Genomic DNA, 24,582 nt, shown 5'->3' with positions numbered 1-24,582 from the left:
GTCTTCACTTGAAAACAGGGCTAACAATGCCTACTTTGTAGGGCTAGGAGGATTTACATATAAAGTAGGTGACACTTGTAAAATATACTCATTCATTAAATGTTAATTCTCCTTTCTGCTTTACGAAGCAATATGAATTTAAGGACTGAAGGAGGGAAGAAAATGCAATTGGTTCAGCATTATCTGGGATTACCTGACATTTTAGTATGGTCTAGAATAAAGGCTATACTGGAAGGAAAAGCTAAAAATAGTGATGTTTTCTTAAAGACTAGAGGTTCAAAACAAAAAATTTAATGGCATGGTGGCAGGAGTGCTTAGGCACAACAATGGAAAATTTGGTATAGAACTAAAAGAGAAAAACACTACTTAGGAGCCAGGGAAAGTAAGTATGCTTGATGATCAATAGTAGGACACTAGCAGTAGTATGAGGGGTTATCCTTTGAAATTTAAGTGAAGTAATTTAGGATAAATAAAAGGCGGTATTATTCCACACAGCCCTTATAAGATTCATTACTCCCTTGAAATGGTACAAGTGAGAAAAAAGAGTGGATGTAAAAATTCAGGTCAGACATTCAGCTTAATGTGCCTTCCAAGTGGAAATGAGATATATGGGTCCAGAGCTCAGGGAGCCGGTCTGGAGTAAGGAGATAAATTTAGGAGTCACTTCAGATACAGTCACTGTATCTGAAGCCACAAGAGAAGATGAGATAGCTCACACAAGAATATAAAGTAAGAAACAAAGAAGGCCTTGAAAAACTCTAATATTTAGTGGCCTGGTAGAGAAGAAACCTACAAAGGAGACTGAGGAAGTAGGGCCCAAGAGGGAATGAGAAAATCAAGCATGGTGTGTGGAATGTTAAAGAAAAATAGTATTTTAAGGAAGAGGTAGTACAAGAGGTATGGTCAGCTATTAAATGGAATGAGGTAGCTCCATATGCATGAACGTGAAAGACTATCAATGATTTTAGGCAAAGAAGTTATAGACATGAAATTTGTGGTCAAGCAGATTTTTTCAAACCCCAGTTCTACTAGCTTTACTACTTATTAACCATGTGGTTGTGGGCAAGTTATTTCACCTCTCTGTATTTCATTTTCCTCATCTGAAAAATGAAAATAATACTTCCTCAAAAGATTTGTATGATTAAATTAGATGACTGTAAAGCACTTTGGCAAACATAAGCCTCAATAAATCTTAGTGATGACGATGGTGAAGACAAAGACATTTAAAAAGTTTAAAACCTTTTTCAAATTAGCACAATTCCATTTTTGAAAAAATATAATTCATATATTCTGGAAGGATATCAAATTATTAACAGTGGTTACCCCAGGGAGCAAGGGAGAGGACCATCATTTTATATTCTGTATATCTTGAATTACTTGCATTTTTTTCAATAAGCATGTGCTGCTTTTGTCCAATTACTGGCCAACAATATTTTAAAAATCACTTACCTGCCTTATTTGTCTTTGTCTCCCTTATTAATTTGGAATACTTGGATGCCTTTTCTCGACAAAATGTTCTTAAATAGATGTAGCAAACTGACTTCTCAAAGAGGAGCTTCTGAGTCTTAAATTGCAGTGAACTAGAAGAAACACTGTGAGAAGAACTGGCTTGGAGTATGGACAGCTAAGTGAAGTGGTAAAAGGCTGGGGAGTTGGTACAAACCGATGAATGACAGATGAATAGCAATAAAACATAAGCTAGTAACAGAATCTAGGCTATACTAATTATTTTTTTTTGTAATAGATTTTTTAAAGTTGTAGTAAAATGTACATAGCATAAAATTTGCCATTTTAATCATTTTAAGTGTACAGTTCTATAGCATTAAGTACACTCACATTGTTGTGTAACCATCACCACCATCTATCTCCAGAACTTTTTCACCTTTCCCAACTGAAACTCTGTACCTATTAAACACTAACTCCTTATTCCCTTCCCTCAGCCTCTAGGAACCACCCTACTACTTTCTGTCTCTATGAATCTGACTACTTGAGATATCTCATATAAGTAGAACCATACAATACTCGTCCTTTTGTGATGAGTTTTCACTTAGCATAATATCTTCATCCATGTTGTACCATGTGTCAGAATTTCTTTCCTTTTTAAGGTTGAATAATGTTCCATTGTATGTATATACCGCATTTTGTTAAACCATCCTTCTATCAACTAACACTTGGGTTGCTTCCACCTTTCGGCTATCGTAAATATAAGGCTGCTATGAACATGGGTGTACAAATCTCTCTTTGAGTTTCTGCTTTCACTTTCTTTGGGTATACACCCAGAAGTGGAATTGCTGGGTCATATGGTAATTCTGTTTATTTTTTTGAGAAAACATCATACATTTTCCACAGAGATTATATTATTTTACATTCCCATCGGCAATGTACAAGAGTTCTAATTTCTCTACATCCTCACCAACGCTTTTGTTTTTTAATTTTTATTTTTTTATAATAGTCATTCCATTGGGTGTGAAGTGATATCTCATTGTGGTTTTGATTTGCATTTCCCTAATGACTAATGATGTCAAGCATTTTTCATGTGCTTACTGGTCATTTGTATAACTTCTTTGGAAATGTCTATTCAAGTCCTTTGCCTATTTTTTAATCAGGTTGTTTGTTCTGTTGTTGAGCTGTAGGAGTTCTTTGTACACCCTGGATATCAATCCCTTATCAGATATATGATCTGCAAATATTTTCCCTCATTCCTTGTGCTGCCTTTTCACCCTGTTGATAGTGTTTTAATTTTGATGAAGTCTAACTTATCTAATTTTTCTTTTGTTACCTGTACTTTTAGTGTCATATCCAACGTCATGAAACTTTTCCCCTCTGATTTCTTCTAAGGGTTTTATAGTATTAGCTCTTGCATTTAAGTCCTGGTTCGAGTTAATTTTTGTACATAGTAAAAAGTAAGAGCCCAACCCATGAACATGAAATTTTTCCCCATATGTTGGTATTTTCTTTAATTTCTTTCAGCAATGGTTTGTAGTTTTCAGTGTATAAGTCTGTTGCCTACTTGGTAAGTTTATTCCTAAGTATATTACTCATTTTGATGCTATTGTAAATGGAATTTTCTTAATTTTCTTTTCAGTTTGTTTAATGTTAATGTATAGAAATACAACTTATTTTTGTGGTTGACTTTGTATCCTACAACTTTGCTGAATTTGTTTATCAGTTCTAGCAGTTTTTTTGGTGGAATCTTGAGGGTTTTCTACATATAAGATCAAGTCATCTGTGAACAGAGATAATTTTACTTCTTCCTTTCCAATTTGGATATTGTTTTTCTTGCCTAATTGCTTTGGGTAGGACTCCTAGTACTATGTTGAATAGAAGTGGTGAAAGTGGGCATCCTTGTGTTGTTCCAGATCTTAGAGGAAGAGCTTTCAGTCTTTCACCATGGAGTATTATGTTAACTGTGGGTTTTTCATATATGGCCTTTATTATGTTGAAATAGTTTCATTCTATTCCTAGTATGTTGAGTGTTGTTATCATAAAAGGGTGTTGAATTTTATCAAATGCTTCTTCTGCATCAATTGAGATGATCAGGCTTTTCCCCCGCTTCATTCTGTTCAAGTGGTGTATTACACTGATTGATTTTGTTAAACCATCCCTGCATTGCAGGAATAAACCCCACTTGGTCAAGGTGTATAATCCTTTAAAATATTATTGAATTCAGTTTACTAGTATTTTGTTGAGGATTTTTGCATCAATATTTGTAACAGATATTAGTCTGTAGTTTTGTTTTCTTGTAGTGTCTTTGTCTGGCTTTGGTATCAGGGTAATGCTGGCCTCACAGAATGAGTTAGGAAGTAATCTTTCCTGATCAAGTTTTTGGAAAAACGTGAGAAGGACTGGTGTTAATTCTTTGAATGCTTGGTTGAATTCACCAGTGAAGCCACTGGGTCCTTGGCTTTTTTTCCCCAAATGAATAGCATATATGATGCTTTTCTTTTTTTTTTTTGCTGGGAAAGATTTGCCCTGAGCTAACATCTATTGCCAATCTTCCTCTTTTTTTTTTTTTACCTCCCCAAAGCCCCAGTGCATGGTTATATATTCTAGTTCTAAGTCCTTCTAGTTCTTCTATGTGAGCCACCACCACAGCATAGCTACTGACAGACGAATGGTGTGGTTGCACGACCAGGAACCGAATTCAGGCCACTGAAGCAGTGAGAGCGCCGAACTTTAACCACCAGGCCATCAAGGCTGGCTCCCTGGGCTTTCTCTACTGGGAGTTTTTTTCGGGGGGGAGGACTTTTTTTTTTTTTTTGCTGAGGAAGATTTTCCCTGAGCTAACATCTGTGCCAATCTTCCTCTATTTTGTATCTGGGTCGCTGCCACAGGATGGCCACTGATGAGTGGTGTAGGTCTGCCCAGGAACCGAACCCGGGCTACCAAAGTGGAGCCTGCCAAACTTAACCACTAGGCCATAAGGCTGGCCCTGGGAACTTTTTGATTACTGTTTCAATCTCTTTACCAGGTATAGCTCTATTTCAGACTTTCTATTTCTTCATACCTTGGTAGGCTGTGTATTTCTAGGACTTTGTCCATTTTATCTACATTATCCAATTTGTTGATGTACAACTGTTTAGAGTACCTTTACAATTCTTTTTATTTCTGTAAAATTGGTAGTAATGTCCCCTCTTTCACTTCTGATTTTAGTTATCTGAGTCTTCTTTTTCTTCTTAGTTAGCTAAAGCTTTGTCAATTTTGTTAACCTTTTTGAAAAACCAATTCTTGTCTTCACTGACTTTCTCCATTAGTTTTCTATTCTCTATTTTGTTTATCATTGCTCTAATTTTTACTATTTCCTTCTTTCTGCTAGGTTTGGGTTTAGTTTGTTCTTCTTTTTCTAGTTTATTAAGGTGTAAAGTTAGATTATTGATTTGAGATCTTTCTTCTTTTTAATGTAAGCATTTACAGCTAAAAATCTCCCTCTTGCTTTGTCTGCATCTCATAAATTTTGGTATGTTGTGTCTTTATTTTCATTTGTCTCCAAGATATTTTCTAATTTCTCTTGTGATTTCTTCCTTGACCCACTGGTTGCTTAAGAGTACATTATTTAATTTCCACATATTTGTGAATTTCCCAATTTTCCCTCTGCTGTTGATTTCTAGTTTTATTCCATTGTGATTAGAAAAGATACTTGTATGATTCAATCTTTTTAAATTTATTGAGTCATTTTTAATGGTCTAACTTATGGTCTATCCTGGAGAATGTTCCATGCAAACTTGAGAAAAACGTGAATTCTGCTGTTGCTGGGTGGAGTATTCTGTATATGTCTGTTAGTTCCAACTGGTCTATAATGTTGCTCAAGTCCTCTATTTCCTTATTGATCTTCTATCCATTATTTAAAGTGTTGAAAGTGGGATACTGAAGTCTCCTGCTTTTATTGTAAAGCTATCTCCTTCTTCCTCTCATACTGTTAATGTTTGTTGCACATATTTTGGAGTTCTGATGTTTGGTACACATATGTTTATAATTGTTACATCTTCTTTATGAATTAATCCTTTTATCATTATATAATGTCCCTTTTTATCTTTTGTAACAATTTTTGACATAAAGTCTGTTTTGTCTGATATTAGTATAGCCACCTTTACTCTCTTTTGCTTACTATCTGCATGGAATCTTTTCCCATCCTTTCATTTGCAGCATGTCCTTAAATCTAAAGCGAGTCTTGTCGACAGCAAATAGTGGGATCCTGTTCGTTTATTCATTCTGCTAATCTATATCTTTTGATTAGGGTGTTTGATCCACTTATACTTAATGTAACTACTGATTGGGAAGTACTTTTGCCATTTTGTTGTTTTCTGTATGTCTTACAGCTTTTTGTTCCTCATTTCCTCCATTACTGTCTTCCTGTGTGTTTAGTTGATTTTTTGTAGTGACACATTTTAATTCCCTTCCCCTTTCTTTTTGTGCATATTCTATAGATTTTTTTTTGTGGTTACCATTGAGATTACATATAAGATCCTAAAGTTATGACAATCTATCTTAAATTGATATCAACTTAACTTCAATTGCACACAAAAATTCTCTACACCTTTATAGCTCCACCCCTCTACTTTGTTATTAATGTCACAAATTACATCTTTATATATTATGTACCCACTAATATAGATTTAAAATTATTTTTTATACCTTTGTCTTTTAAATCCCGTAGAAAAGAAAAAATGGAGTTACAAGCCAAAATGACAACAACACTAGTTTTTATATTTGTCTATATATCTACCTTTAACAGAGAGCTTGCTATTTTCATATGGCTTCAAGTTACTGTCTAACATCCTTTCATTTCAACTTGGGACACTCTTCAGCATTTCTTGTAGGTTAGGTCTAGTGGCAATGAATTCCTTCCACTTTTGTTTGTCTGGGAATATCTTAACTTCTCCCTCATTTTTGAAAGACAGTTTGCCAGATACAGAACTCTTGGTTAATAGGTTTTTTTCTTTCAGCATTTTAAATATATCATCCCATTGCCTTCTGCTCTGCAAAGTTCCTGCTGAGAAAACTGCTGACAGTCTTATTGGGGCTCCCTTGTACAAGGCTGTCCTCTTGCTTCTCTTGTCTTTCCCTTTGGTACCTCCTTCTCCTACCACTCCAAGTATCATCCCTATGAAGATGACTCCCAAATATGTATTTCCTACTGGTACCTTACTTCAGAGATCCACATTTCAGTTGCCTGCTGATCATCTTCCCCTGGCTAATCTTCTAACACTTTGAACTCAAAATATCCAAATCAAATCAAATGAGCAAATACTCATGTTTAGGATCTTCTGTCTTCATAATGAGTCCTGAAAGTGGGCAGCTGAAATGGGATTGAGGAATTCAAGAAACTCATTAACAATAACTGATCCTTTGAACTCACATTCTTCTACTCCCTCTGCGTCTGTTCTCTCACTTCAGGAGGACTTCAGCCATGAACCCTCTTTTTGTCCTTAGTCTATCAGACTCCTCCTAGATTAGCTTCTTTTTGATTTTAGCTTATATCTCAAAAGCACATAATTTCAATTGCTTTTGTAAGCACTTTCTGGCCATCCAACCATTCTTGTACTCTTAACTCTGCAATCTCCTAATCCTGGATTTACCCATACACCTGTTCCACTTCTATACCAACAAAGCTGTTCAAAAAATGATCAACAAACACGGACTGACACCACCAAAAATTCATGGTAAAGGTTGGATGCAACATTTTTCTTCTCTCTTTTCTTAACTGAAGCTATTTTAATTCTTTACTACCATTCTCACAATACCCTAAAATCACTTCACTCAGTAGATGACCTCACCTTGTATTTCACAGAAAAAAAATGGACTCAAATAACACAATTTTTTTTAATTTAGTAAATTTGATGCATAACATTGTGTGAGTTTAAGGTGTACAGCATGTTACTTTGATAGATTTATATATTGTAATATGTTGCTGTTGTAGTGATATTTATCACATTATATAATTATAGTGCAATATTATTGTCTATATTCATTACACTGTGCATTAGTCTCCATGGCTTATTTAGTATTTGTTACAAGTTTATACTCTACATGTTTTTTTTTTTTTTTTTTTTAATTTTTTTTTCCCCCTCAAAGCCCCAGTAGATAGTTGTATATCATAGCTGCACATCCTTCAAATTGCTGTATGTGGGATGCGGCCTCAGCATGGCTGGACAAGCGGTGTGTCGGTGCGCCCCCGGGATCCAAACCCGGGCCGCCAGCAGCGCAGCGCGTGCACTTAACCGCTAAGCCACGGGGCCGGCCCTACAAGTTTATACTCTAAACATCATCAATCTTATCCCCACCCCTCAATCCCTGGTAACCACCATTTTACTCTGTTTTTCACAGGTTTCACTTTTTCAGATTCCACATAAGTGATATATGATAACCCTTCTAACTTCCTGCTACCACCACCTCCTATATGCACAGTTATCTTCATTTGCAGCTTTTTTTTTCTTTTGTTCCCTCCCGTTCTCAGAGGAATAGGTGTTTCTCCTCTTGTTCACAGTAAATTCATTAATCTATTTCTGAATCTCCAGACACCAACTGATTGGCCTTATTTCCTTCCTCTTACCCTCTTGCCCTTCAAATATTCCTTCACCCTACATACTCTGACTCAGAAATGTTATCTATATTCAAGGCTATAATAAAATCTGTTGTTCTATAATCTCCAATTCAGAACTCCATCTAGGCTTCTAGATCCATACTTAGAACCATCCATTGAACATTTTCATCTGCATGTCTCACAGGTAACTAAACCTAATAATTAAAACCTAATTACACAGCCTATTTCTCTATCCCCAAATGTATAGCTATTCTTCATTCTTGGTTTCAGTTATCAGCACCATTAATCCAGTCTTCTATTCCAGATATCTGGGTATCATCGTAGAACCTATGCTATCGCCTTCAGCAGTAGCCTGCATTCAGGTGCCACCTGCTTTCCATTCTATCTCTTAAATACATCTTAGATCTCTTCTCTAATTCATCTCTAATGCTTAATTAAAGTCCTCATTTTAATTTCTTGAAATGATTGACATTCATTTTTTCTTTTTTAAGTTGAAATATTATATGTACATCTATATTTAATACATGTATATTAATAGTTATTTATATATAATCACACATTTATATATATATTAAAGTTCATAAAGTCCAACTTGATGGTTGCCACTTATTTTTATATTCCTGACTCTTAGAACACTGATTAGCATCAATATATACGTTTGTTGAGATGAATTCCACATTGTTCTCTATCCTATCTATCCTCTATCCTACTGTCAGGAAGACTTTTCTAAAGCTTCCTCACTTCTGAGGTTTATTATATATATTGCTCTCTCCACTTGCAGGACTCTTCTTCCCTAATTTACCCAACACTTCCTAATCTTAGCCAAAGTATTGGGCTTGAAGTGGGCTATGACTTGATCCTCCCAGACTAAGTTAGGTGCCTCTTCTCTGTGCTCATATATTATCCTGCACAGATCTCTACTGTAGCACTTAGTACACTGTGGTAATAACTGTTGATTTTCTTTTATCTCTACTTACTGGAAAGTTCCTTAAAGACATAATATATTTCAGTATTCTCAGAACCTCATCAAGTGCTGGGCACATAGTAGACACTCAATAATGTTTCTTAAATAAATCAGAATATTCTGAGTTTAATATATAAGAATATGTAGTATACATTTTTTTCTTCTCCTATTCTTACTTGAGTACTTGACAATACAAAAAAAATATATTTCCCTTTCCTCTCTTTGGGACAATTGCTGATGTATGCAAAGGCTTCTTCCATGGCAGATAAGAGGTTAAATTACAAGAGTTTTCAGTTGCTTACCATTGGCCAGTGCAGGAAGAGAGTAGAGAAATTCCTGTTTCTGCATTAACCTAAGAACAGCTCAATACTCCTCTTCCCTAGTTCCGTGTTTCCTAACTTTCCTAGAAAAAGTATAGGATTGTTGAAGTTTCTTAATGAATCCAATGGGAAAATAAGAATAAAAGCTGGGAGTTTTTTGTTTTGTTTTTTAAAAAGTGATTATACCTTATACTTGAACTGGAAAGGAAAACAAATCCAAATTCTAAACTTCATTTCAATAATTTTAGAAAGCTCCCCGTCATTAGCATGCCTCTGTTTCTCCTATGCACCCCTAATGAAGATCTATAGTCCATAAGTCTACCTATATGAGTGGGAGTATTCTTCTGTAAACCAACAGAACCACAAAGAATAATGACTACTTCTGAGGAATGCAGGGAAGCATGTATAACAGCTTATAGAAGAGGCATCAATTAGAAAGGAAAAAGAGAATTGTGGAGCTCCTATATTTATGGAAGAAAGTAAGAATTGCATGGCTAGCATATTTCTTAGACTTGAGAATTTCACAGGCTAGTACAATTTTTTTTTTTTAATTGAGGGAACCAACATAAGACCCCTCACTTTCAGCTGCCTGTGCAGGAATAATTTAATACAGCATGCCTTAGGCTGTTATCTTCAGAAAGGCCAACTTGCAAGGTTGGCCCTGGCTGGCATCTGACAACTTGACTTTTGAAAACATTTCCTAAGTGATAAGGTTGTGACTGATGTGCCAGCCTACTCAGACTGTACCATGAGGTGTATGGGGAACACCTACTTTCCTTCCGAGAGTCTGGAATTTTAGTTGATGGGGTGTTTATGTGAGCGGCCCTTAATAAAAACCCCAAACTCTTAAGTCTCAAATGGCATTCCCTGTGCAGAAGCACTGCACATGTGTGACTGAATTTTTGAAGCTGGAGGGAAGGTGCACTCTGTGCGACTCCTCACAGGAAGCAAAGAACATAGGAAGCCTGCACGTGGATTCCTCTAGACTCTGCCTGATGTCTTTTTCCATTAACGATCTGGCTGTGTATATCTTTAACATGTTGCTATAATAAATCTTAGCTATGAGTATGACTGTATGTTAAGTCTCGTGAGTCCTTCTGGAGAATCATAGAATATGTGGGTAGTATTGGGGACCCCTGAAACACTAATAATTAATGATAATAAACAAGCAAACAAAAAACTCTATCACCATCATTTCACAAAAGCGTATGTTAATAAAATTCTGCCCTTTATTCTGATAGTATGGAAACACAAAAGCATAATATCAGAATAAAGGACAGAATTTTAAATGGAATAAATTTATCATTACAAGAAGTTCATTACATTAGTATTTTTATTTTTCTTGTTTTGCTGCAGATCAGTGAAAACCTATCACGAATCAATAACAGATATGTGCCTGGAAACTACTAGGCTAAGTAATTTTTGCCTGGATATACCCTTCCTTCAATTTATCCTGGAAACTGAAAGTACTAAACAGAAATTTTATGTGTACAGGGGTAATTTTAAAAAGCTGAAACATCCAGTAACTCAGTAAAGATTTCACTTAAATACTTTAACTGTTAGTGTTAAAGAATGGAAGACTATTATAAATTAATAACAAATTTAGTTCCAGGATATTTTAAGATTTGGACAGTCTTCCTGCCAGCCAAACAACAATGTAAAAAACCAAAAAACAAAACGAGCTGAGAAAGTGATACTTCTAACTTTTAGTTTGTCATTTTATTTAAAAATTATTTAAAGAAGATAACATTCTTCATCTTTTCTCAACAGAATCACCTTAAAATGAACTCTCTACATAGGTCACAATGCTTTTAAGAAAGGCAACAAATAAAAACCTCAAATTTCATCCATTAATATATTGCTGTTTCAGTAATTATAGTTTCTTTGTGTGTGTGTGTGAGGAGATCAGCCCTGTGCTAACATCTGCCAATCCCTCTGCCCCCTTTGTTTTTTGCTGAGGAAGACTGACCCTGGGCTAACATCCGTGCCCATCTTCCTTCACTTTATACGGGGCTCTGCCACAGCATGGCTTGCCAAGCAGTGCATTGGTGCGCGCCCGGGATCCGAACCGGTGAACCCTGGGCTGCCGCAGCGGAGCGCCCGCACTTAACCGCTTGCACCACCAGGCCGGCCCCAGTAACTATAGTTCTTTTTTTTTTTTTTAAATTTTATTTATTTATTTATTTATTTTTTCCCCCAAAGCCCCAGTACATAGTTGTATGTCATAGCCGCACATCCTTCTAGTGGCTGTATGTGGGACTCGGCCTCAGCATGGCCGGAGAAGCGGTGCGTCGGTGCGCGCCCGGGATCCGAACCCGGGCCGCCAACAGCGGAGCGCGCGCACTTAACCGCTAAGCCACGGGGCCGGCCCCAGTAACTATAGTTCTTTAAGGCACTTTCTAACGATATTTTTTAGTTGCAAAAGACTTTCAAATTCCATTTACCAGGATAAATAACTTTCAAAACAAAAACCACATACCTTTTGCTGTAGTTCTTTTACTGCAGAATCTCTATCCATGCATGCCTGTCGAAAGGCTTCATAAGCTTTATTAAGTTGCTCACCAATGTTTTTATCCATTCCACTCCGTCCTGTAGCATCACTATAAAGGATGGAGTAAATGACAGGTCTGGAAAATAATCAGAACAATTTAGACAGCTATTAAGTTATATAAATCTCATTTTTAAAATGCATCTTAAAGACAGTTCTATACGGTGTATCATGAACATTATAGCACCAAGTACTATAAATGTTTATAAAGGCACAAAAGTTTCATCTAAAATCCTGATCAGAAATATTGTGAAACCTTAACTTGTACAATTTTTTTAATATTCTTTACTAATGTTCAAGGAGCAAGTGGGGTTCCAGTTCATAAAGATGCTAGTTTGAAAAGAGTAATCTATAAATGCAACCTAAAAACGGAGAAACATAAAAGGCCATTTGTTATTAATACTTTGTTATAGAAATGCACAACAGGATTAGCAACGTGAGAAGGGATTTCTTTTTACTAAATGGACAGTTACTCCCACTTACAAGGTGAATTCTTGCTACACTGAAATTAGAGAAAAATTAAATAGATAAATGTTTGTGGACGGAGTTCACACTGTTGTTACTGCACAGCAATTAAAATGTGTGAAAATGCTCTTATTTTAGCACAAAATCTAGGGAGAGTTCCTGTTGGATTGTACATTAAAAAAGAAAAATCACATCCCTTCAGTCCTACCCCTACTCCCTATTAGTTTTCCAACCTCCCTGCTGTTTCTGAACTATAGGTGATTTACTCAGTGGAGGTAATTTGGTTTTACCATCTCAGTTGGCATAACATCTCTAACCACATTCCTTCGCTCTGAGCAGAGGGCCATCTAATGACTCTGATTCTTCCTGTCCAGCTGTAAAAATACCATAGGACCTTTCTTTCAATCCTCTGAAAGACAGAGAATAGAAAGTTTCCTATCAGTCATAGGGGATTTTGGGAGTACCAAATTATTTTACTTCTTTATGATCGAAAATCCTTCATAATCTCAGTCTCTAATATTTCATAACACTTTTCATTTTATCATTGGGTACACAATGCTTTTAAAAATTTTTAGTATTTTACATTAAGATAGAATTCATATAACATAAAATTCACCATTTTAAAGTGTACACTTCTGTGGTTTTTACTATATTCACTATGCTGTGCAATCATCACCATTATCTAATTCCAGAACATTTTTATCACCATAACAAGAGACCCTGTATACCTATTAGCAGTTAGTCTCAATTTCCCTCTCCCCTCATCCTCTGGCAACCACTGATTTGCTTTCTGACTGTATGGATTTGCCACTTTTGGACATTTCGTATAAATGAAATCATACAACATATGGTCTTTGTGTCTGGCTTTTTTCACATAGCATAAAATTTCCAAGGTTTATCAATTTTGCAGCATGTAATATTACTTCATTACTTTTTATGTCTGAATAATATTTCACTGCATGGATATACCACATTTTGTTTATCCATTCCTCAATTAATAGACATTTGGGTTGTTTCTACTTTTTGGTTATTCTGAATAAAGCTACTCTTTGTGCACACATATTTGTGTGAACATATGTATTCAATTCTCTTGGAAATATACCTAGGAGCAGAATTGCTGGGTCAGATGATAATTCTGTTTAACTTTTTGAGGAACTGCCAAAACTGTTACCATTCTATATTTCCACTAGCAATGTACAAGAGTTCCAATTTCTCCACATCTTCACCAACACTTATTGTCCATTTTAAAATTATATGCATCTTAGTGGGTATGAAGTGGTACCTCATCATAGTTTTGATTTGCATTTCCCCAACAATGTTGAGCATCTTTCCAGTGCTTACTGGGCATCTGTATATGTTCTTTGGAGAAATGTCTAGTCAAATCCTTTGCCCACTTTTTAATTGGGTTATTTTTCTTTCTATTGTTGAATTGTAAGAGTTCTTTATATATTCTGGAAACTAGACCCTTATCAGATATATATAATTTGCAAATATTTCCTCCCATTCTGCAAACTGTCTTTTCATTTCCTTGAGTGTTCTTTGACACACAAAGTTTTTAATTTTGATGAAATCCAATTTATCTATTTTTCCTTTTGTTGCTTGTGCTTTTCATGTCATATCTAAGAAATCGCTGCCTAACCCAAGGTCACGCAGATTTTTACCTAGGTTTTCTTTTAAGAATTTTATAATTTTAGCTTTTCCATTTAGATGTTTGGTCCATTGAGTTAATGTGGATACAGTGTGAGGCAGGGGTCCAGATTCATTCTTTTGAATGTGATTATCCAGTTGTCCTGGCACCATTTGTTGAAAAGGCTATTCTTTTCCCATTGAATGGCCTTGGCACTCTTGCCAAAAATCAGTTGACCGTAAATCACAATGCTCTTTTAAATACCTAGGTAATATTTCATTTTTATCAGCCAGTCATTCATTTTAAGACACTAAATACACCCCTAAATCATTCTCCAGGCTTAACGAAAACAATTTCAAGATTTTTATTATGGGCATCACAGTGTCATTACTTTCTGAAGAAATGAACGAATGGTAATTTTTTTAGGCATTCCACTTAGGAAGTTTGTTTCTACTGCTACCTCTGATAGATGGAAAAGATGAAATAGGATAATTAACATTGCCAGGATCTCTGACTTGCCATAGACACTATGGAAACATAAGTAATTAGCATTAATACAAAGTACCACTTTAAGTACTTTATTTATTTAGACACTCTATCATTCAAAAGATTTAAGGTGGCTTATAAAAATACACACAAGATTAAAAATAAGTATACAAGCAGGGAAAGAAAAATAAGAGTAGGTAGCTACAGGGACTATAATATACTGTAATATGCTAATGCAGAAATTAGAAGTTTTAAGTAGCTAAGTGGCTAAGTTATCTATCACTGTCTTAAAAAGCTGCACATCATGACAATTGTCAATGTAAACCACACCTATATTTTTAAATCTAGGACAAACGAGAGCCTTGAATGGGGAACCCACCTAGTTTCTTGTTTTGTTCTATCTCTGATTGACTTTGTGACCTTAGTTCAGAGCCACTAAATCTTTTCAGACCCAAGTTTCTTTACTCCAACACAAAAAAGATATCTGGACTTGATTTCTAAGAAACTTCTTTGTTCTACAGTTCTTGAGTCTGTGAGTCTAAAAATGCGTGTCTGTTCCATCAAGAAGGTGCATTCTTGTTTTTAAAAATGTAAATGCAGTACTAAAAATAGCTGCATCATATGCAAGTAAATCAAGTGAAGCCTTCACTTCAGGTCCTTGAATTAGATCACACAAATGTCACTAAGAAGAGTTACTGAGTAAATTCCACATGGATGCATCCTATTTCCTGAAATAAGAACGCATGCTGGGGAGATATGATTCAGGTCAATACAACTAAATAAATGATACATTTAACTCCTCTCTCACCCAAGAAGAGAATTGGGTGTTAGATCAGTGACACTGACCAGAGAAAAAGGAAACAGTCTCTGGTACCCAGCTAATTAAATTGGACAGATTTCAGATATTAACACCCTGAACTTTAAAGCCACTTGTTCCTCTATTTTTTTAAAGCATTTGTTAAGTGTAAAATTAATTTCACAACTTAAGAGGCAGTCACATTTCAATTACATTTTGGTATGCCTTCTGCAAAACTTGCCAGGCTCCAGGGAAATGGTTTTATTTATAGTAAACATGCTCAAACCCAAATCTAAGGGCCACTCTCATCCCCCAAACCCAGGAGGTCCAAGCTAGAGCAACCTCTGCCTTGGAAACACTCTTCTAGTTACGGTTTCACTCTTTTAAATGTATTTTTAGGAAAGCCTTTCACAGCAATTTCTTCATTTCTGGGTTTGGTTTGTTGGTTTCCTTCCACCACACAAGGAAAAGATTAAGTCACTGATTCCCCTGAAGATAGCTGGGTGAGCAGAATGCAAAGCAACCCCCCCCAACACACACACACACACAAAGGGCAATCCTCCTGAAGCCAGGATAGTCCCCATCCACCCGCCTACGTCCCTCGGGCAGTAGTTCCTTTTCTCCCGTGGGTGGTTCCTTCGGGAAGGAAAACGGAAGTCAGCAAGTTCCTGTTCCGCCTCCTGGGTCCAGTGTGTGCCCACCCAAGAAAATCCCTGGGCAGCAGGCTGCTTCCTCTTTCACTGAAACCGTCCTAGGGTAGGAGAGGCAGCCTGTGCAAGGGAGATAATTTATCTTCCCTTGGTAAAGTTTCCCAGCTCCAATAAAGGTTTGTCAACTACTAGGGCCAAACTTCGATTTTAACAAAATATATCCCATTACCGATTTTAATAAAATATATCCCATTACTATTCAATTCAATTAGAAAATAAAGTATTTGCTTACTACATATAAAGCACTGTATGGGGTGCAGTAAAGGGCTTCAGAGATAGTACCACCTTAGATTTGTGTTCCTTTTACGCAGTCTTTTCACCAATTCTTCATTTCCTATTATTCATATTCCTATTTGACTGATAAGGCTCAGAGGAGTTAAATGACTTGCCTACAGCTACAAAAGCTCTAAGTGTGTGAACTGGGACTAAATCTTTAAAATTCTTAGTTCAAGGATTGTTCATTAAAGCCAGCTGCAAAATATCCTTCCAGGGTGCCATGGTGGATATGTTCATTCAATAAAACCTTTACTGAGTGTCAACTATGAGCAAAGCCTGTGCTGGGCACTACTGATGCACAGACATGAAACCTGTCCACATGAAGGCACCATTAGCTGAAACTTGAAGTATTTATATGAGTACCCTGAGACACCCAAAGGCCATAGAGTTTGGAGAGAGAAGTGGTCACATCTATTTATGAGGTTTAGGAAAGGCTTTGAGATGGAGGTGGCATTTGAATTGGGTTTTGAATTATGGGTAGGAATGATCTCACCCATTCCTTTTACTTATCAAAGCAGCCATCTTTTCTGAAACAGGTTCCCAATAGCTATAAAGATATTTTTAGTGTGAGATAATACCCATCCTTCACTAAAACAGGCCAGGATTATATGCATTTCTTATGTCCAGCTTGATTTTCCTGATCAGGACAACTCTGCAAACCTGAGACAATTCTTAAGTATAACAATGATGGTTATTTATAGAAACAACTGATTAGGCTAGTGCTTTTTCCGTAACACTTGAGAAAAAGTAGGGGTGGGAATGAAATAAAGGACAAGTTCTATATCTTTTCTGGACTTTGATTTTCTTTGCCTTTAAAACGAAGGAGTTAATTGACAATCTCCTTCAACTTTATGATTATACAGCATTTCCAAACAAATACAGAGTATAAAAGCTTTTGCTTGGAAAACACAGTAATTTATTTTTCCTCATAAATGATATAGATTTAAAAGGAGTAGCCATTTTGTGGCTATAATCAAGAAGACAAAAAACAACACACGTTGGAGAGGATGTGGAGAAACAGGAACCCTCATACACAGCTGGTGGGAATGCAAACTGGCACAGCCTCTACGGAAAATGGTATGGAGATTCCTCAAAGAATTAAAAAGAGAAATACCCTATGATCCAGCTATCCCATTACTGGGAATCTATCCAACGAACCTGAAATCAACAATCCAAAGAGGCTTATGCATCCCTATGTTCAATGCAGCATTATTCACTACAGGCAAGAAGTAGAAGCAACCTAAATGTCCCTTGACTGATGATTGGATCAAGAAGATGTGGTGTATATATACATATATACAATGGAATACTACTCATTCATAAAATAAGACAAAATCATCCCATTTGCAACAACATGGATGGGCCTGGAGGGTATTATGTTAAGCGAAATAAGCCAGAAAGAGAAAGACAAACACTGTATGATCTCACTCATATGTGGAATATAAATGAACACATGGACAGAGAAAACTGTTTTGTGGTTACCAGGGGCAATGGGGGTAGCGGGTGGGCACAAGGGGTGAAGGGAGACATGTATATGGTGATGGACAAACAAAAATGTACAACCCAAAATTTCACAATGTTATAAACTATTAAAACATAAATTAAAAAAAAAAGGAGTAGCCATTTTGTTTTAAATTGTATTACAAACTAGGCCTTGGTTACAAACCAACTGATATGGCATTTCACTTTAAGATGGTGAGAAGCATGGAGTAAAGTTACATGGGGTGTCCTGGAAGTAAAGAGATGATGTGATACTGTGAAAATATGTGATATAGCATTGTGAAAATTTACTGACTTTATTTAATTACATTTATATATTCCCTCCTACCACTTTACTAGGTACAGTGAAAAAAAGTACAGGCTTTGGATTCAGATCCCAGATCTGCAATTTTCTAGCCATTTACTTAGCTTCTCTATTAGTTCTCTTATCATATATAGTTTGTAGCGTTATTGTGAAGATTCAATGAGACCATATAGGAAGCATATATGTTATTTGTTCCTCAATATCCATTCTCCTCTTCTAGTATTCCTGATTTTTAGTTGGTGTGATCATGCAACTGTTCTGGTCATCGGCAAGAAAGTGTAACTTCCAAGACGAGCTCTCTTCTTCACCTTTTTCCCTTTTTCAGTTGGACGGAATGTTGCAGTGAGTCACCCAGAACACTATGGTGAGGACAACACTTTAGGGATGGTGGAACAACAAGGGCATGATGGAACAACAAGAACGAAGATGCCAGATCAGCTCTGGACATCTTATACTTTGAACTGTAATATGTGAGAGAAATAAAATTTCTGTCTTGTTTAAGCCACTGACTTTGAGGTCTCTTAAGAGAGGAGCTGAGCTGTATCTTAACTGGTACCATAACGAAGACTGGTTCAGTGCTGAACATATACTAGGTGCTCCTTTTTTCCATGAGAAAGAAACAAAGTCATAACTCTTGCCTTTTCTTCTAATTAGAGCTTATAATTTAGCAGGGCAGACACACATGAAAATGATTTACCTTACTATCAGGTCAATTATAAATGTGTAAAAAGGTATTAGTATATCTTGATAAGGGTCTGGGAAGCACAGGTAGAAGTATTCATAGGAACTCGCCCAATGGTTCACTCAAGATTTGTGCATTTCACTCTAAGAAAGTTTTACCTCAAAAGAAGAAAAAAAAAAGAACTGTTAAATAAAAGGTACAAGAAGGATAAAGGCCCAATAGAAGGAAGAATTAAAATGAGAGGGATTGTGGAAGACTTCACAGAGGATCTAACACTTAAACTGGGCCCTGAAATATGAGAAGGATTTCAACATGTAGAGGAGAGGAGAAAGAACATTCACTCTGAAAGAGCAGAGGCAATGAGAAGTCACTAGTATAGTGCATTTAGGGACCAGAGATGAGTATTCTATTTACAGAAGTCTAGTGTGTGCGCAGAGGATGGAGAGGTGAGGGTGCTAAGACAGGATAGTCAGGGTCACTACTATGATTGTGCTGCACTGCAAAAACCCTAGCGGCACCATTCATATAGACCATAATTGGAATGCAACCCCCTAGAATTATAGAGTACGCTAACCGCATAAACTACGTGTAGCAGACTCAGTTATAGCCAGATGTAGTAGACCTTGAATGTCACTCTAAGCAAGTTAGACTTTAACCTGCTGATGTTAAGGAGTAATGGAGACTTCGCAAGCAGGAGATGGACATGTTTTAGAAAGATAAACTGGATACCAGCATGGACTACAAACGAATGAGGGAGACAAAGCAGGGATATCCATAGGAAACTACTGCTGTACTCTGAGTGAAAGATGAAGGTTTGAACTAGAGCAGAAGAGAAAGACGAATGAATTCAGAAGACATTTCAAAGGCAGAATCAACAGGAGTCATTGGCTAACTGGATCTGCACCATAGACAAGAAGGCAGCATTCAGGTCCCTGTGATTCTGAATCAATTGGCCTAGGATGGGGCCCTAGAACCTGCATTTTAATAAGCAAAGTAACCCAGGTGATTTTGTTGAAGACAGATCACCAGCCGTATTTTTCTAAATACTAGGCAGACAATGATGATAGCCAGACACAGAGAAACAGGAAGAAAAATTTTGGGGGTGGAAGGATACCAAATTCAATTTTGGACAAAAGTGCTAGAAGAGACATAATTAACAACAGGTAGGAAAACAATAGGTAGGAAAAATGTACCAATTGAATGATAACAAAATCTAGAGGAAGAAATGAAAGCTAAGTATGCATTTCTTCCTGCTTATCTTCTTGAAATTCTGCATTTTTTTGTGTGTGAGGATTAGCCCTGAGCTAACATCTGTCGCCAATGCTCCTCTTTTTGCTGAGGAAGACTGGCCCTGGGCTAACATCCATGCCCATTTTCCTCCATTTTACACGGGATGCCGCCACAGCACAGTTTGCCAAGCGTCACGTCAGTGCGCGCCTGGGTCCGAACCTGGGAACACCCCGCCACCGCGGCCAAGTGTGCACACCTAACTGCTACGCCACCGGGCTGGCCCCTTGAAATTCTGTTTTGAATGTCCTCTAAGACTGATAAATCCTTGGACAGTCAACTAGGCCAAAATCTTTTTACCAAAAAAATGCGGAAAAAGACTACATTTTTGAAAAGAATATAGTGGAGAGGGAAAGAAGCAATACTCATTATTGTACCATTTTGTGTCACAAGATGTATACTTTTTTTCTCCCAAATATAAATCAAAAAAGAGGATAGGCCCACTTACTATCTGGACAATGTCAGAAGGAAAAGTAGGAAATGCATAAAATAGTAAGGCATTTTAGCAGAAGTCTGTTATCTTATGTAAAGAGACTATCAGCCAAATAGGTAGGAATGTTATCTAATGCTCTGTTCTGTTAACCCTTACACACTGTTAAATAACAGGAAAAATAACTCTGTGGTAGAGTGTTTGAATGTGTGATTTTTCTTAAGTCTCTCTTTTACTCTAGCAAATTTATGACAATAAAATAGTATTACTAATGATCTTTCACAAGAATAGGACAGTTTGTACTGATCTTCCGGTCTTAGCCAGAAAATTTTCAAAAAAAAATATTTTCAGTAACCTTAAAAAGGTCTCCCAAAACAGAAGAAAATAATGTGAGAGACGTCACAGGCTGCACCAGATTCATAAAGGGCAAAGTTGTTTTTGAAAAAGAAGTAGTTAAAATCTCATGAGTTAACAGATTAGGGGCCCCTCCAGCATCTCTGAGTCATTTACTGTAACAGAACAAAACCACGATGAAAGGAGAGAGCTCTTCTACGAAAAGAGAGTGAAACTTCAGGAGACAGAAGACCTTTTCACAAAAAGGCCTGTTTTCTCTTAAATCGCAGTTTAAATTGCTGAGCAGTCATTTAGCCTTGAGAATATTACCAATGATAAATGAGAAGAGGCAAAAGCCTACATAATTATGAAGCTGTACTCTATGCTCTTAACCACCGGCAAAGGACTCTACAGCTCTTCATACCCCTGCTTTTAATTTCCCTGAGGACACCTAGAGGCTGTTGGGCAAATGTTTGCAAGTCACAACTTGTTTTATTAGAAGTAATTGTGAGAACTCCAATGAGAAAATAAATAAGGTTTCAGAGATTTCCAGATCTCCATTTCCAGTCATTCCCAAGATGTTTAGGGTGTGACTTTAAATGTATAATATGATAAAAGTTTAAAACCAGATACAATATTTTTACACCATGCAACACACTCTTTCACTCCCACTGCTGAATACTCCTGAAGACAGGACTCAAAAATCCCTGGGCAGCCTGACAAATCAACCTCTCAAACCTGCATCTGTGCCAAAATTACCCAAGTTTCCACTCTTTTCAGGGCCACACCAATTTTTCTCCAATGTGAATATTCAGACCTAGTAAATCCTGCCACTTGCTGCGCTATCCTACTATGGGGAAGCAAGAGTTTATTAAAAATTTTGATTTGCTGTTTCACTTCCTTTTGTATTTGGAAAAAACAAAAAGATGCTATAAAATAAAGATTCCAAACAATTTTTAACTGAGACCACATCTTGTGTAATGTGTATTAATTTCTCTATTAAGACAATTTTGTAGATTAGAGAATCAAAATTAAAAAGCCTAGTCAACCAAAGAGAAAATCAGAGTTGGAGTACAGAATATAAGCCCAGTCTAGACACGCTTGTTGATGGGTGAGACTGAACAAGTCATTTAACTTTTCTGTGGACCTCAGCTCCCTCATTTGCCCCAGTTTAGAATGTTTGGGGTAGAGCATGATGTAAGACATGGGTTCCCAACCTGTCAGTACATTAATCATCCAGGGTGGTTTAAAAAAGTAGATCAGCAAACCCTACCCAAGACTTCTTAGATCATAATTTTTTTTGGGGGGGTGGGATGGGGGAAGAGGAAGAACAGATGTGAGACAGATTTAGAATCACTGCCATACGAGGTCAAGTCATAAGTGGGAAAGCACTATACTCTAATACACTACGCAAATATGCATAATGGCAGGGCAACAGGCTTTCATCAAGTATCCTTTTGCTCTAGTGATCTGCTTTTTGAATTGTTCTAGGGAAGTATAGAGAATTTGGAAACAAAAATAGCAGTTGCTAAGGTAGAAGACATTCTTTAAAAAAAAAAAGTATTTTAATACTTTGGCAGATGGCCCAGAGCAATAGCACTCTAATGATCTTGGATCCATGAAATTTCCACAACTCATCAGTCTATATGACAAGTGTTTTTCTCTATTAACGAAGAGACTCCATAGTAGTGACCCTGACTATCCCGTCTTAGCACCCTCACCTCTCCATCCTCTGCGCACACACTAGACTTCTGTAAATAGAATACTCATCTCTGGTCCCTAAATGCACTATACTAGTGACTTCTCATTGCCTCTGCTCTTTCAGAGTGAATGTTCTTTCTCCTCTCCTCTACATGTTCATGTTGAGAGACACTCGAGTGTGACCACAGCTCTTCTCCCACCAAGCAGCAACAGCCCTTTTAACTTGATGCTCCCCCTACCAATACTCTAACCATCTCAATTCTATTTAAATTCTCAAACTACCTACGGAGAGATGAGAAAGGACACAGATCTCAGTGACATGCCTTCAATCCAAAGAGGCACACAGCCATGGACCAGAAGGACAATCTTAGTCTTGTGTTTGAAGGGCAAGCATCCAACATAAAGGAGGTGGTTCCCTATTTCCTTGTGGGAAACATTAGGGACAGAGGTAGGGATTGACACCTCTTGAGGTAATATTACTTGCCAGGTGCTTTACATAAATTACCTTATTTTTAATCTTCCCTCTGCAGGAGTACATATTATCTTCCCTTTCCAAATAAGGAAACTGAGCCTCAAAGGTTAAATAAGTTGACTAAGGTCACAGAATTAGAAAATGGAAGACCCAGATAAATTCATGTCTCTTGATGTGAAAGTCCAATCTCTAGCTCTTTCATCCTAATTTAGTTTTTATTTTATTTTTTTGTGTGAGGAGATCAGCCCTGTGCTAACATCTGCCAATCCTCCTTTCTTTTTGCTAAGGAAGACTGGCCCTGGGCTAACATCCGTGCCCATCTTCCTCCACTTTATATGGGACGCCGCCACAGCATGGCTTGCCAAGCAGTGCATTGGTGCGTGCCCGGGATCTGACCTGGTGAACCCCAGGCCGCAGCAGAGCGCACGCACCTGACCGCTTGCGCCACCAGGCCGGCCCCTTGATTTTATTTTTAATGAAAGCTATACATACCTATATTTTAATAAGTCAAATAACTTCACAAAGCTTAAGAAAAACAGTAGTCCTTTGCTCTCTTCTCCCCCCTCCTCATTTCCTGCTTTACCTTGGCAACAATTTTCAGCTCTTTCGGTTGATTCTTTTTGGTATTTATCGTATTTATCTCTGTATCTCTAAATAACATGCTAATATTGCCACTATTGATTTTTCAGTTTTACTTGGCTTCCCACTATGCATAGTAAGAATTCAGCTCTCTTTACCCCGCACCGTCCCACCTCCCCTGCACTTTACCGTCCCACCTCCTCTGAACTTTATATCATCCCCATTTTCCCAATATAATCATACCCTATTTTTGGATATAATTTGGATTAACATTCCAGTTTTACTTTCTCATGACTATGCAATGCTATTCGCTGCTGAGCCATATAATATACTATGGCTCCTTTTCCTCTCCTAAAAAATCTTTTTTCTGAAAAAAAAAACGTGTTTATTTTTTATTATCACTAATACAACTCCTTAATTTATTCAGACACTTCTGTTATTCTATCAATTTCATCTTAGAAGAATCTCCTTCTGACTTGCTCCAGTCTAGACTTTTTGCTCTCTATGCCTGGAGGAAAGCCTTCATCTTGAGACCTTCTTTCACTTTGAATCTGAGGAGTCCCTTTGTTCATCTCTCTAGCTGAATCTCTCATTTTCAGTATCCCAAATCTTCATCTTTGTTGTTTTACTCCCCTATTTGGCGGAGTAAATCCTCCAGTAGCTTCCCGAGAAAATGTTTGCGAAGTAAATTTTTTGAGATCTTGCATAACTGAAAATATTTTTACTCTACCCTCAGATTTAACTGACAGTTTGCCAGGTTAAGAGTTTTAGGTTGGAAATAATTTTTCCTCAGAATTTTGAAAGCTTTGCTATGCTCTCTTCTAGCTTCCATTTGTTTCTGTTGAAGTCCAGAGTTATTCTGATTCCTGATTTTGTACTTACCCCATTCAGACGTTTGTCCTTCAGTTCTTGGAAATTTTCTCGAATTATATTTCTGGTAATTTCATTTCTTCTGTGTCCCTTTCTGAGACTCCCACTATCGGGATGTTGAAGCTTCTGAAGTGGTACTCTAATTCCTCCCACTCTACTTCTCCTTTTTAAGTGAACTTCTTTTCTTATTT

The 24,582-nt window shown here is 37.0% G+C and overlaps 1 protein-coding gene across 11 annotated transcripts in view; it reads right to left on the bottom strand.

Annotated features, from left to right (window-relative positions):
- Positions 1 to 24,582, bottom strand: part of TANK (TRAF family member associated NFKB activator) — a 90,326-nt gene that overhangs the window by 39,853 nt on the left and 25,891 nt on the right. For 6 of the 11 annotated variants that reach the window (XM_058549091.1, XM_058549089.1, XM_058549084.1 and 3 more), the window contains one exon: positions 11,805 to 11,952. In XM_058549091.1, the coding sequence (XP_058405074.1) occupies positions 11,805 to 11,903 (99 nt within the window). In that variant the 5' untranslated portion in view covers positions 11,904 to 11,952. Of the gene's footprint in view, positions 1 to 11,804; positions 11,953 to 12,628; positions 12,748 to 18,734; positions 18,878 to 24,582 lie in introns of those variants that run through there. The other 5 variants (XM_058549085.1, XM_058549088.1, XM_058549090.1 and 2 more) reach the window with 3 other exon arrangements.

Source organism: Diceros bicornis, chromosome 10 (genome assembly GCF_020826845.1).
Source record: "Diceros bicornis minor isolate mBicDic1 chromosome 10, mDicBic1.mat.cur, whole genome shotgun sequence".
Classification (NCBI taxonomy): Eukaryota; Metazoa; Chordata; class Mammalia; order Perissodactyla; family Rhinocerotidae; genus Diceros; species Diceros bicornis.
Note: the sequence above shows the minus strand (reverse complement) of the source record. Positions and strands in the feature narration are given on the sequence as shown.